The 14,721-nt window shown below is 36.8% G+C and overlaps 1 protein-coding gene across 1 annotated transcript; it reads right to left on the minus strand.

The window, feature by feature from the left end:
- Nucleotides 1–1,376: 1,376 nt before the first annotated feature.
- On the minus strand, nt 1,377–13,652 carry gnl1 (guanine nucleotide binding protein-like 1). The gene is made up of 12 exons (XM_044116822.1): nt 13,456–13,652; nt 12,411–12,558; nt 11,447–11,583; nt 11,185–11,336; nt 9,724–9,795; nt 8,380–8,572; nt 6,720–6,818; nt 6,438–6,614; nt 5,462–5,640; nt 5,195–5,372; nt 4,555–4,695; nt 1,377–4,469 (listed from the first exon to the last, which is right to left on the minus strand). Exons 1-12 carry the CDS (start codon nt 13,526–13,528, stop codon nt 4,201–4,203), a joined length of 1,818 nt encoding a protein of 605 aa, XP_043972757.1. The 5' UTR covers nt 13,529–13,652; the 3' UTR covers nt 1,377–4,200.
- Between the last annotated feature and the right edge of the window lie 1,069 nt (nt 13,653–14,721).

Here is a 14,721-nt window from a genome sequence, read left to right on the forward strand (position 1 = left end):
AGCATCTAGGCTAGCAGCAGCATGTTGACCTCAAATATACATTACAGTACTACATGCAGTACAAAAACTGTAAAAGCTCAAGTTAGTTAAAATGGTATTAGCTTAAAGGGTATCAATATTATGTTGGTTTTTGCTACCATGATACCTGACAATGCCAGTTTTAATACACCACCAAACCACAGCACCAATAATTTACTGGATGTAAGAACAGCTTGTATGCAAATTCATATGGAACAATCCTTTAAAACTAATCACTTTTCTCCAAGTGTTAAACAGCACATAAGCTGTTTAACACTTTCAGAATTAGCTGTTTTAGGGCGTCCTGTCACTTTAAATGCAAATTAGCTGCCGCTGGCCACGCCCCCAACTCAGATGGGCAATTATGCAACCATACATCTTTGAAAAGCATAACAAAGTGAATGAAAATACTTTAATCCCCGGAGAGGAAATTGACATTTCAGCAAAGTCTCTCCAAAAAACAAACACACACACAGAAGCCTCCACATGAATGTAGCAAGTGGCTTCTGAATGGTAAGTAAATAACAAAACACCTGTCTTTTCCAGCAGCCATTAAAAACGTGGTGGAACTCCTATGGGGTTGCTAGGTGACCGGCCGGGCTTCGATGGAGTTGCTAGGTAACGGGGCAGTGACCGTTAGTTTTTGTAACGGCTCGTTTTACCAAAAGACATTGCCGAAAAATGGTTGGATGTTTTCTGTTTTAGGAGGTTGGGCTGTTATAAGGAGCAGTAGAAACCAAAGGGGAAGCATAGAAATGTGAAAAATATGAATTTTGCTTAATAAGTCGCTACTAATATACTAGTCTACATATGATTACAAAGCAGCTTGGAGTAATATTCAATAAAATATAAACTACGATGAATTTTGTTGGGTTTTATGTTACAGTTAAACACAACGTAAAGTGAAAATATTAAGTAGGAGATTTCTGTTTATTTAAAAAAAAAAAAAATTTTAAATGAAAAAAATCAGACACACTGAACCACCTTATGCTTTTAGTTTCAGCTCTTTTGCATCATCTACCAGAATTATCCTGTAATTAGCAAACATTTCCTCACAACATGATGCTTCCACCTCCGTTTTTCCGTGTGAATATTGCTTCCGGTTTCTATAAAACATGATTTTTTTTTTTTTACATGTATGCCACAGAGTTAATTTTGTTTTGTTCTGATTTCACCAGGGGTGTAAATACTTCCTTCAGACTTGTAAAAGTTGGATCTTTAAACTATAAATAAAATACCCAATAATGTGTTTTTAAATTAAAAATACAGTTTATGAGAGCAGTTGTAGGATGATCTGTCTAACCAGCAATAGCAAATATTCTTCAGATGTTACAGAAAAAAAAGGAAATAGACACAGGTGAATTTTTGAGGGTTTTTTTTAATTGCAGGAAGCAGTCCAGTTGTCATAAGGCGAACTAGAAATGAAATAATTCAGAAAACAGCTTGAATGCACCTCAAGCCTTCTCTTTAATCTCACAGCACACTCCTGATGAGTTTCATGTTTTTCAGAAACAGAAAGTTCTACAAAAACCAAACCAAAACTTTTCTACTTCAAGCTGTAGTGTTATGTTTCTGTGTACATTCGGGGATCCCACTCACTTTTGATGTAAAAATCAAACAGTTCCCAGTCCTTCATGTTTAATTTGAAAATGAATATTAACAATTTCCCCCCAGTAATCTATGGCAGATTTTTCTACAAAGCTCAGGTTTTGACATCTGGGCAAGCCGAGGGAGGAAGGAAGGAAACTAAGAGGAAAGGAAGGAATGTGGGACACAGAAAGTAATGAAGGAATGAATGAAGGAAGGAAGGAAGGAAGGAAGGAGGGAAGGAAGGAAGGAAGGAAGGAAGGAAGGAAGGAAGGAAGGAAGGAAGGAAGGAAGGAGGGTAGCACATTATGAGCTAAAAGATGGAAAGAAGGAAGGCAATACACTTAGAAGAGGAAGGAAGGAAATGAGGAAGAATTGACACTAAGAGGAAGGGAAAGAAGGAAGGAGGAAGGAATGAAGAAAGGATGGCAAGAGGAAAGGAATGAAGGAGGTAATACATTAAGAAAAGGAAGGAAGAAATGAAAGGAGGGAGGAGGAGTAAACAAGAAAGGAAGCAAAGAGGGAAAGAAAGAAGTAAGGACACTAAATGGAAAGAAGGAAGGAAGGACACACAGAGGGAAGGAATGAAAGAAGGTAATATATTAGAGAAAAAAGGGAAGGAAAGAAGGAAAGGGGAATAATAAAAAGGAAAGAAAAGAAGGAAACAAGGTAGGACATCAAGAGGGAAGAAAACAGGTAACTAAGGACACAAAAAGCAAAGGAATGAATGTATGAAGGATGCGAAGATGGGAGGAAAGAAGGAAGGACACAAGAAAATGAAATAAGGAAGGAAAGGCACTTAGAGGGAAGGAAAACATGAATGAAGGACACTAAGAAAGAAGAACGATTGAAGAAGGAAAGTAATACACTAAGAAAAGCAATAAAGGAAAGAAGGAATGAAGGACCCTAAGAGGAAAGGAAGGAAATACAGAGGAAAAAATAAAGGACGTACGGCAGACATAAACGTAAACTGGGACAAAAGGAAGAGACCAAAAATAATAAATAAAAGGACATAATATTGTGACAGCAGGATTGGAAACAAAGTCTGAAACTACTTTTCTCACTCATTCAGATCAATAAAATACTAAAATCAAACTCCACACTGTTATGAACTTTATTAACCCTACTCCTGGTACCGAATAAAAACAACAAAATGACAGCATCTGACAGCAGCGACCAGCAAACACCAGATAACGACAGTGAGAGACAGAAACGTCTCTTATTTTGAGATAATCTCTGATAAAATGCATCCTCATCCACGATGGATGAAGTGATCAGTTTCTGTTTCTATGCAGTTGGAGGAAAAGTTTTAAATTTGAACGTCCAGGTGAAGGTGGGAGTGTGAACACTGACAGCAGCTGCCAGCCAAACGTCAACAGATGAGGGTTTATTGGGAGTGATTTGATCCGTTTGCTTCACAACCTCAAATTTAAAAAACTAGATTTAGTGGTAAATTGTATAAACAGAGTCTGTTTTTTCTTAGTATTTGACAAAATAAGGCTTTCTCCAGTCTTCAAGATGGATGATATGAACACATGAGGGCAAGAAAGGAATAACGACTATGGTCAAAATGCCAAAACGTCTCTTTATAACACATTTTCTACTCACTCAATTTCACTCAACATGGACTATTTACTGGAAATTTGTCAGCATTTAAAGGACATTTGCAGTAGTTAAAACACTACATGTTTAACTCCTTCAGAACAACAGGAGTTGATACATTTCACTCCCCCAGTTTCAACTAAATCCTAGTTATTTTCACAACCAGCATCATCCAAATTAAAGCCCTGCTGCAGATTGATGATCTACTGACAGAGTTGTGAAACATTTAGCTGCAAAACTGTGAAGAGTTGGTTTTATCAGTTCTTGTTTTGTGGGTTAGCATCTCCAATTTTCAGCCCCACACCCATCAACCAAGAAGTTACGCTCCACAGCGATGATTTAGAGCCGCTAAAGAAGCAGCTCCAGCGACTGGCTTCACATTAGCAGAGTGTCTGAACCGTTTCATCGTTTTTTTTCCTGAACTTTGGCGTTCCAGCTATGAGGTCACTTTCTGATGAAAACGTTGAAAACCAGCTGCAGGCTCAGGGGATTTATTTTGCTTGTTTGCCTCGGAGAACTACATGCAAAACGAGAAAGAGAAGATGGAGTCGCGGGGATGAACGAGTTGAGGCACAGCACGGGAAACATAAATACGCTCTGGAGGATAGACGGGGAAGGAAAATAACCGGAAGAAAAGCAGATTCTGTTGATGTGCAAAGGAGAATTTTATAAGAACAGAACCTGAGAAGGAATGCAGATTTAAGCAGGAAGAAGGAATGAGAGGTGCACTGAAGCAGCCTGGGCAGCGTAGGAGCTAGGGGTGCACCGACATGATAAATCAGTCCTTCATTTTGGGGGATCGGCCGATACTTGAATGTGACAGAGCCGAGTAGGTCATGTATGCACTACTCTGCAACTTTCTTGCTATATTTCGCAAACAACATTACAGACAAAAAAAAAGAAAAAAAAAAAAAGAATCGGTATCGGCCAAAATCGCAATCGGTGCACCCCTAGTAGGAGCGGTTTGTTTTCTGCTTTCCTCTTCCTGTAGTTTCACTCACAGTCATTTTCCCGCAGCACGTTGTACATGTTGACAGTGAACCCTGGTGACGGCTTGTCGTCGCTCCACCCCCGATGTCCAAACCCCTCATCTTCATCATCACCGTCCTCGTCGTCGTCAGCATCCCTGTCTCTCTCCTCCTCGGGCTCGGAGCTGGATTCTCCCTCCTCCTCGTCTTCCCGCTCTCCACTTCCCTCCTCCTCTGCTGCTCTCCCCTGAAGAGCCATAATCTCGGGCAGGTCTGGATGATTTTCCCAATGCTCTGTTAGCCGGGAATAATCCCCAAAAAGATGTTAAATCCAGCAGAAATGTAACCCTCCAAGATCTTCTGAAATGAGCAGTCGTACCTTTGAGGCAGCTGTAGCCAGGTGGTCTGAGACAGAGACAGACCCTGCCGTCGATCGCCAGCCTCAGCAGACTGTTGGCTGCACGATAAACATCGTTGCGAGCCGCTTTCGCCGTCTTATAGCCTCTCCTTTCTGCCCAAGCTGAGCAACACAGAGACAGAGTGAGATCTTTAGCCAGAGCTCTCAGGGGAGCCATTACAGCGTCTGATATTATTCATAATTAATGGATGGATGTTTACAAACTTCCTGTTGACTGTTTCCTTGAAAAGATTAAGGGTAACATTAAAACCTTCTGACCAGGAAAGTAAGTTATCGATTGAGTTAAAGTTGATCAATCTAACTGATTAATTGATATGCGGACATTTTCTTAAAAACCTGAGTTTTCTGCTTAATAACTTGGGATCAATCCTTCATAATAAGCAAAGTAAAACCAGCGGCAAGAGTAGAAAGAAATTATTTCCTTTGGACAGGAAGAGACCACGATCCACCAAATCCACGTCAGAAGACATTCCCAGTGTTAGCATCTTAATATCAGCTACAAACACCTACATTAAAGTTTAGCATGGATTAAGTATCCATGCTAAATGGATTAGCATGGACGTTTAGCATCAGCCTGCCGTCGGATTAAAAGTCGTCTCACCTTCACAAACATCCCAGGCGGTCCAACTGGGCTCCTCCACGCTCTGCTGGGATCCTTTCTCTTGCAAACTGGGATGTTTGAGCTTCAGCACAGAGAGGTAAGGCGTTCTCTCACACAGGTAACCGACTGATGTGTACGGCTCTTGCAGCTGGGCTACCGGGTAAATGCCCGCCAGAATCTGAGGAGACACACCCAGATGATTTAGAGATGATTTAAACACGTCTTAGATTATAAATAGCTTTAAACTCAGACATGGTGAGCCGTAACCTGCAGCTGCTTGTTGACGCGGGAGGGGAAGACGAGGCCGGGGCAGTCGCAGAGTTTGACCGTCGGGGTGAGGTAGTAGGTCTGGAAGTACTTGGTGTGACCCGGCGTTCGAGAGACGCTCACTACTTTCTTCCCCACTAGGCTGTTTATTACAGAGGATTTACCAACATTAGGAAAACCTGGGAAAATAAATCCAACCACAGGTTAGGATTCAGGGATGCACAGATACACGTTTATCTTACTTTTGAAACCGATATCTGAGATTCATTATCGGCCGATATCGATCTGATACAGACATCAAACTTTTCTTTTTAAAAAAACACAAGACATAAATGTACTGAATTACAAATGTATTTTGTAATGATGCACCAGTACAGCAGATACAAAAATAGTTTGAACAACAAAAATACACTGTATGGAGCTCTGGTAGTGCCAGAAAAGAAATTCATTTTGGTCGTTTCATTTTTTTTTTTTTCAATAAAATATGGCTAAATTTGTTGTAATGTTTTGTTTTAGGTTTTTTTTAGACTGGATTAAAAAATACTCTTCAATTGGAGTCAGATATAACAATTTCTTATTGCTTTATTATTATTATAATTAGTTAAAAAATAAATGAGGGTATTTATTTATCATAACAAGCAATGTCAGACATATACGAATAAGTTTATTCATTTTTTCCCAGATTTGCAAACAGTGCCATCCTCATAATTAACAGAAGTAAAGGTTTTCAAAGATCCATCTGTGTGGAATTAATCTATGTATCATGTTTCACTTAAATGGGATTTTTTATTATTTTCTAATTTACTGAATTTGAATCTTAATATGATTGCATTTTAAAATAACTCTATAATATACTAAGTGTTTACATACTTAAATGTAAGTAAGCACATTACTACTTCTGTCTGGAATGAATAAAAATCTCCACCACTGACAAATCTGGTGAATTTTTTTTTTAAAGTTTTGTAATAAAACTCACCTATGCAGCCCAGAGTGAGGACTCCGTCTTTGTAGAGCTCCTGGTTGCTCATCTCCAGAGCGCTGTCACTTTGATGCTCCACCAGAACCGATTCAGCTCCTTCGTCCTGCAGCTCTCCGTCCAGCCGCTCTGCAGCAGCGTCTCTATGGATCTTCTGCTCCCAGCTGGACAGGTCAACTGAGAAAAGGAGGCAACAGGGAGACATTTTGAGAGGGTGATTTGTTACGATGAAGTATCCGTTGTTGAGGTAAAGATGGAGAGCGGAGAAACTCTTCCTCTCACCTTTTCCGGCTGTGATCTCTTGGCAAGCCTTAAAGATATTGATAAGACCTCCGGCACGACTCCAGTCAGACTTTCTTCTCATCCTCTTCTTCTGCAACACTTTTAGAGAAACGTGACAACAACAGGTGTGAGAGAATAAAAAATAATAATTAACTCTTCAAGACAACAAACACGGTTATTGCAGTTTTGGGTTTTTAATTATAGATTAGTTTTATTTCTTTGTGGCTTTTTGTTTGTCTAATTCAGTTAGTTTTAAGTGTGTTTGCTAGTTTTTAATCTGTATTTTTAAGAGGTGGGAGGAGTAACCAAAAACTATAGATAATTCGCACTATTTTAGAATATTTTTACTCAAGTAAAAGTAAAAAGTGGCCTCCAAGAAATTACTCAAGTGAAAAAATAATTTAATATCTAAAAATTACAAAATCAGAGGAAATGAAATCTAGAGTTATGTGGAAATATTGGCATTTTAAAGATTAAAATTATAATAATTCAAATAACAAGAAACATTTTTCCAAATCAATTTCATCTGTATAAAACTTATGATGTAATTTTGGTTAAAACAAGCTGGTTCGTTATTCAGTGAAGTTACTCAGAAATTTTACTCAAGTAAGAGTAACAATACTTCATTAGAAAATTACTCAAAATTACCGTCATTGTGCGTTTTTATGAACAGTTTTATTATAATTTCCTTTTTTTATTTTGGTGCAAACAACCGGTGCTAGTCCAGTACAGCTCGGTTGAACATTGTTTATATTTTCACATTTTAGGCTGGAGTGTAGGGAGAGTGAGTTGGAAAGGAGGTTTATTTGTTTTACTCTTCTCCCCCAGGTATGTGTCTTTATTTTAAGTTGTACCTTTTGCCTCTGTTTATTTAACTCTGTCCCACTGTATTGTGTTGTTGTGGCCACCAGGTGGCGTTTTTCTCCTCTTGGTTTTAGTTTATTTTTGTGAGATTTTTGTTGTTGTTGTTGTTGACTTTTGTTGAATCTGAGAAAAAATATACATTAGAAGACATATTCTGCATATTCCGCGCTGCTGTGGGGCAGGAGTCCAGATAGAGGGAGTCGAAGAGGAGGTTGATTTGTTTTTACTCTTCTCCCCCAGGATAAAAGATCTCATTGAAACCTGGCTGAATGACCTCTAAAAATTCATTGATGCCACCCGTTACATTACGCATAGCAGTAGTTTTAGTTTTTTCATACTTTGGTTAATTTCTAGGTGCAGAACTCAAAAAGGTCAACGTATTATATTGAGATTATTTATACAAATGAATACTAAACAGAAGTTACAATTGTCCAAAAATGTATTTAGTTACTGTTGAACAACATCTGACTCTGGCGTTTTCTCCAAACTTTTGCCATTTTTGCCATATGTGCTGCCAAGAGGAGTTTAGAGTGCAGTAATTCACTGTCAGCTGACGTAAAACTGCTTGTAGGGGGGAAATTATATATATATAAATCCATTTCAAATTGGTTTAACGGCAAATAAATCGATCCGTAAACACAAAAACAAAGGATGTAATATCTGCAACTTAAGTATGTTTAAGTTTTATAAACGCAGTTAGTTGTAGTTTTTCTATATTTGTTACCGTTTTTATTTATTCAAGTTAACTATGCTGGCCTTTTTTTAAACAAGGCCTTCGTCGCTGTAGCCTCCTGACCTGTGTTGTAGGATTGTCCAGGATGGGACGTGAAGCAGACCATCTCCAGGTGGGGGAACTGGGAGGTCATGTAGTGTTTCCAGGCGATCACCAGCGGCGGAGGACACAGGTCTGTTTTGTTCAACACCAGGATCACCTGCTTGTGGAGATCCACGGTGATGTAACGGTACAGATCTGGAGGAAACTGCAGCACCTGGTGGATACAGACAGATACATTTAATAAATCATTCAGTCCCATCAATACTAACAGGAACACGGAGAGTTGTGTGAAAGCAAATGTTTAGGTAATATATTTAAAAACAGCAGTAAGTTTAAGAGTCAATAGTCATAATTTACAAAGTTCCAAGTAGTTTTTTCATGTTTTAAACGGATAAATCTGAATTTTATTATGAATTAATGGTAGATGTTTCAGGTTAAACACAAAAAGATTACAGCTGGGATGGAAAGGAGGAAGGATGTGATAAAAGAAAAGAAATAAAAAACCAGATCAGAGATCTGCAACTTTACAATCTGAAGAGCAGTATTTTCTGTAAATCCAGAAAAACATGTTGGTGGATATGTTTCTTTATGAGGTTTAATGAAATTTATAGAAAATGAAAAAAGTTTCCAACTTAATGGCAAAAAGATAGATCTAAAACAATATCACGAGTATTCTTATTGCCATTCTATTGTAGAAAATCTATTAAAACATTAAAAAAAACAAGTAAACCCACCACTCATTACTAAATTTATATTTAAAATATTTAGAACATCATCTTAAGCCAGAGTTATTAGGGGCTACAGGTTATACGGTCCAATGGACAAATTAGCAAACACAGAGACGGACAAAGAATAGATTTAACTTTTGGACAACCAGAGGGCCGGATGAGGTGTGGAAACATAATTATTTATCCTTTCTTGCTTTTTTAAATGATAAAGCTACAGAGAATATTAAAATTTCACATTTTTCATGTCATGTATAAAAAATCCTGCCAGTGTTTTTTTTTAAAGTTAATTTAATTGCAAGAGACAGTTCAGTTAATTAAAATCAACAACATAGCTCATTTCAGTTTGTCTGAGGTAACAGAACCAAATCATCAACTGATTATTTCCTCCACATTCATATATTTATTTTTACTAATAGTTGAAATAATTTTTCTGTTTAGTTGTTCTGTTGACATTCCCAGAACAAATGATTAAGCTTTCATCTAGCATCTGTTTAATTAAAAAAAATTATAATAATTGGTAAATGTGAAAGATAAATGAAGTGAAAATATTATTCTGGGCTTTTGTTGATTCCTGACAGTGACTCCCCCTAGTGGCCTGATCCATTATGACAACCTCACTGATGATCGGTTCACCTACCGGGTGTCGAATATCAACAATAAGAAGGATGATATCAGACATTTCCAATACTCTCCACAGCTGTCTCCAAGTCTGAAATGAAGAGGAAAATAAAGATTTAACAACAATCATAAACAGCAACGCTGGTAACTTTCTGAATTGCTCTTCATCTGCTTTGGAGTTCAAGAGAAAATATCTACATATAGTTAAATAACTAATAAAGTAAAAGGTAGCTGAAGTGACAACAGTGTGACCCTGTGTTGCAAAGATTTAGCATCTATAATTTACAGCTTTGCTTGGGTTGTCCCACCATGCTCAACTTTTAACTGTATACAGTGAAAACAACTAAATGAAAAATGCCACATCTAACTCAAATATCAGCATGCTAAGATGAATGAGGTATGTCTAAATGAAACTTAATATTGATCCATAACTGTTAGATGCATTAATATGCAGCTGTTTTCTATCAATTCTTCATATCAACTTATTCCATGTGTTGGTAAGGTTTCACAAAGTTAATCAGTGTGTGAAAGCTGCTGGAAATAAAAAAATATTTTTGAAAAAAAAAAAAGAAAACTATTTGTAGAGTTAGACTGAGCAATGAAGGTTTGGATGATTAAACTCAAATTCAAATCCAAAAATATTTTATCAACCCCTGAGGGACAATAAATGTAATTTTCTTCAGATTTACTGTGGCAGGATCTCCTGTAGCAGTCTGTATCGCAGCACTTTACTCTGTCTTCTCGCTCAGGTGAACACAGGTTTAAATGTTACATATTTCGGTGTAGATATTACAAATAGAAAGTAATGCCAATTTGTAAGTGGATGTAAAGGGAGTTATACCTTTTCATTTGACCACAGCTGCAGTATAATCAAAGCTATGAGAGTTTCTGTTGACTTTATAAAAAAGGTCAAGATTCTATGAACCAGTATATTTGATGGTCTTCAGTGTAAAAAAAACAACAAAACAAAGCAAAACAGGATGACTTTAAAAACATTCAACTTCATTCAGGCAGCACTGGAACACACTGAACAAATTAGAGTTTGTATTATCTCTGAAACAATTCCTTGAATGATTCACATACCTCGATTGTTAAAATTCCTTGAGGAAAATTACCTGCCTCGAAGCTTTGTTAAAGAATATTTTATTATTTAGTGCACCGTGTTCCTGGCTGGTGATTATTTGTGTTGCGCAATGCTTTCACTAACGAGTTGTTGACAAATGCAAATATGAAAATTTGGGCAGATGTTGATGTCTGATAGTAAAACCACTGTTATAGTAGAATTTATCAATATTTTATTTTATCCCATTTTTTATTCAATTACTCGATTAATCATCAGAATAACTGATAGATGACTTGATTACTAAAATAACTGTTTAAAACAGCCGTACTTTGTAGAATTTTTACTGCTGCTATAAAAGCAAGTGGCAGACTTTAATTTAGACTATTTGTCAATGTTCCATCGTGGAAACAACGTTACCTCCAGGTTGTGCTCAAAGTGGCTGAGGGAGCCGGGTGGGTTTCTGGAGTGCAGGTCTTCCAGGTAGTCTCTGTAGGACTTCTCCTCCTTCCTCAGCAGGCTCTCGCGCGTCATCTCGTAAGTCCAACATGGCCGATGCGGGAAGCCGAGACCTGGTGGAGGAAGATTAAAACTCAGCAGGTAAAGAAGTGACTCACCCCTTCACTGGACTCTGCTCATCTAGGTTGCTTTAAAGAAATATAAGAAAAAAAACCAATGATACCTTTCTCTGAAGGGTAGATTTCCTCTTTGCTGACTTCTAGTTCTTTATCTGACACCGGCTTCAGCACCGTCTCCATGGCCAACTTCTTCCGCCTTTCCACCTCCTCTTTGCTCTCTTTCTCAAAGTGAAGTCGAAACCTTAAAAAAAGAGCAAAAAGTTTCATTTTCCATTTGTTAGTATCCAAAGCTTAAATACAGTGTAATCAATTATCCACTTTTTCTACATGTTTAATGAGATCAGCAGAAAGCTGGTGAAAACTGATTACTTATCATAAAATAAATTACAATTGGTTCTTTTTGTTTCACTCTTTCTGCTAAAGTGTTGAAGCAGATCAGATTAAGATGAGTGCAAGGGAGGGCGACATGGACTTAAAGTCTTACTGCTATACTTTCTGGTGTTATTGTGATAACTATAAAAGTGGCGATAATAATTATTTATTTCTCCTCTTTCAGGTAACATACAGCTGTGATTTGATTCACCAAAATACACGTAGTAGTAACTGCATTTAGTTGTGTTTTCTGATTTAGTTATATTTATTGATTTATATTTATTGAATAAACAGTGGAAAAAAAGAAGCACAAATAACAATTCGACAGTATTTGTGGATTTAAACCTCATTAATTGGAATTTATCATGACAACAATAAATCAAAACGTCTTCATGGTTATGAATCACATGAATTTAAAAGGAAAAAGGAAAAAAAATTGCAAACAAGTTTTCAGATGAAAGGTTAAAATCTGAAAATACAACAGAGTATTAGTAAGTATGTATATATTTATAAATAAATTAATGAAATTACAAGAATAAAGTCACAATTACAAGAACAGTCAAAATCAAGATAAAAAATTCACCATGATAAATGATAAACAAAACGATAAATGCCCTCTTAGATCAGTGGAAACGTTTATTTTAATGTAAGTGCTTGTTCATTTCCAAATAAAATAGCTGCATTGAATTAGCTTACCTGTTTGGATCGTATCTGCCATCCCTCCCAAAGGTCTGCTGGTTTATTCTTCTGATGTCAGTGGTCTCACTGTCAGAGGTGTCAGACTGACGCTCTCCTCCTCGCTCCACGCTCGCATTGCGGCTGCTCGGACCAGAACCTGTGTCACCTATCAGACCAGGTTGGTGTCGAGGTCAAACTCAATCAGTCAAGTTTATTTGTATGCCCCTTTTCAACAACAAGGCATTTCAGAGCGTTTGCATCGTAAAAAGACATGAATAAAGAGTGATGAAAACAACATAGAGTCAACAACTGGGAAGCTTTTGAAGTATTCATAAACCCTTGAACTATGTCACGTTGTAAACCTGATTCAATGGCAATCTGGAGCCTCAGGCTAAAGTCCATTGCAGTTTTCTGTATTTTTTAATCCAGGACTGGCCTTTAATTAGTTTTTTCTTTTCATCAATCTGACCAGTATCCCCACAGCATGATCCTGCCACCAACTCGGCTTTCTGTTGGGCTGGTATGTTTACAAAAAAACTAAATATATAAACAATTCAAACAGTTCCTGTAAATCTATCAGATGTAATGGTATATGTTATACAGCAATGCATTCCCCTATAAATCTAAATAATATTCAACAGCAAAGGCAATTTAAATGTCAAATTCTACAGCAAAACTTACATCATAACACATAGCTTTGTAACCCACTAGGATGTTTACATACTCAGCCACCTGTAAAAACGTGCTCCACATTCTCTACTGTGAGCTGCATCCCTCATGTCTGCTGTTAATTCACCGCTTCAGTGATAAACTGACAGGCTTAAGTTTGACTTTCAACTTCGACTGTAAGTTACAGTAAACGCGACATGATGCAGTCTGAACAAACACACGTTTCTATAACAGACTAAATGTGTGGAGTCATGTGTTAGCTTAATACATTAACGAAACCTTCAACCACGGAGAAACAGTTTCCAAAAACTGAATTCTGCGGTGGCGCTAACTGCTAGCGTTAGCATGCTAATGCTAACAGCAAAAAAATAAATAAAATAAAATAAAATGTTACCTCTCTTTCTCTCGCGTTTGACTTGCAGCTGTTTCTTCTTCTGTTTGTTGCTGAATGGCTTCTTCCGAGGCATAGTCCAAAAAGCAGGAAAGCGGATAAATATATTTAATAGCTCTGTACTGTGTGTCGCTACCACACAGCTTTCAGATTGCCGTTATTTACATGAGTGAAGTTTCTGGACTCCTACACTTTTTCAGTGACGCAACATCCACTGCAGACTGCGGAGAACCGTGGACAGAACCAATTTGATGGACTGCAAAAACCAGCAGTAGCGGTGTTATCATACTTTTTCTTAACAGTTGATATTACTAAATTATAAAATAATAAAGAAAATATTACTAATACTCCATTATTGATTAACAAACCCCAAATATGTTTCTAAACCTACGATTGAAACCCCCTATACTCAAATGGTACAATCCCCCTTTGTAAACACCTCATAAAAATGTGCACATTCCAGCAGACGGGCATAAACTCTATGGAAGGTCGTTGTAACATTTAATCCAACCACACATCTATTTTTAGTTTCGTAAATATACAAATCTAGTTCCAATTCATTAGATCCCACCTACAATTTTAAAAAAAGTTATTTAATAAATTAAATGACATTCTTATTTGTAATTGTTACATTTTACTGTTTTTAGCTGAACATAAGTTTAAAATGAATAAAAATAAAACTACAAACGTTCGGAAATCAAAAGTGCAATTACCATCAAAGTTTAAAGGCCAAATTGAATTTGTTTTTAAATTTTTTTTTCTTTAAATATTCTGGACTTCCCCTCTATTTAAAAATATTTCTATATTTAAAATATTCTGAATTTTTTGAGTACATAAAAAAAATGTTTAATCAACTCAGATTAGATACTGTTTCAATGATTAAATATGAAAAAAAAAAATCAACAATAACATCCTCTTAGTTATAAACAGCAATTCAAATACCCAGGACTTATTTCTATCCAAAATATTTTGGATGTTTAGAATAGAATTCCATCTTTTACAAAAGTCACATTTACAGTTCATGTGTCCTCCCATTTCAAATTCAGATATATTTTAAATATTTTCTCCATGTATTGAAGAGACACTAATCATAATTTCCATTTCACCTGTTTTACAAAAGAAATTTCCCCATCATGTCCTTTACAGCTATTTAAAATACATTAGTATGTTCTTGTTAAAATGCCTGCCAGTCACTCAGTTCAAATAAATAGCATCTTAAAGTCACAAAAGAAATACTTAGTTTTAGGAAATAACTTTCTGCAGGGAAAA

Source organism: Gambusia affinis, linkage group LG05, assembly GCF_019740435.1.
Source record: "Gambusia affinis linkage group LG05, SWU_Gaff_1.0, whole genome shotgun sequence".
NCBI lineage: Eukaryota > Metazoa > Chordata > Actinopteri > Cyprinodontiformes > Poeciliidae > Gambusia > Gambusia affinis.

What these genes read in the sequence shown, in the direction of transcription:
- gnl1 (XM_044116822.1), bottom strand. Translation starts at nt 13,528, where the DNA reads ATGCCTCGGAAGAAGCCATTCAGCAACAAACAGAAGAAGAAACAGCTG. An exon ending in AGAGATCACAGCCGGAAAAG is followed by an intron (nt 6,615 to 6,719) that starts GTGAGAGGAAGA and finishes TCCTTTTCTCAG; the next exon opens with TTGACCTGTCCAGCTGGGAG. An exon ending in TGGCTACAGCTGCCTCAAAG is followed by an intron (nt 4,470 to 4,554) that starts GTACGACTGCTC and finishes CCCGGCTAACAG; the next exon opens with AGCATTGGGAAAATCATCCA.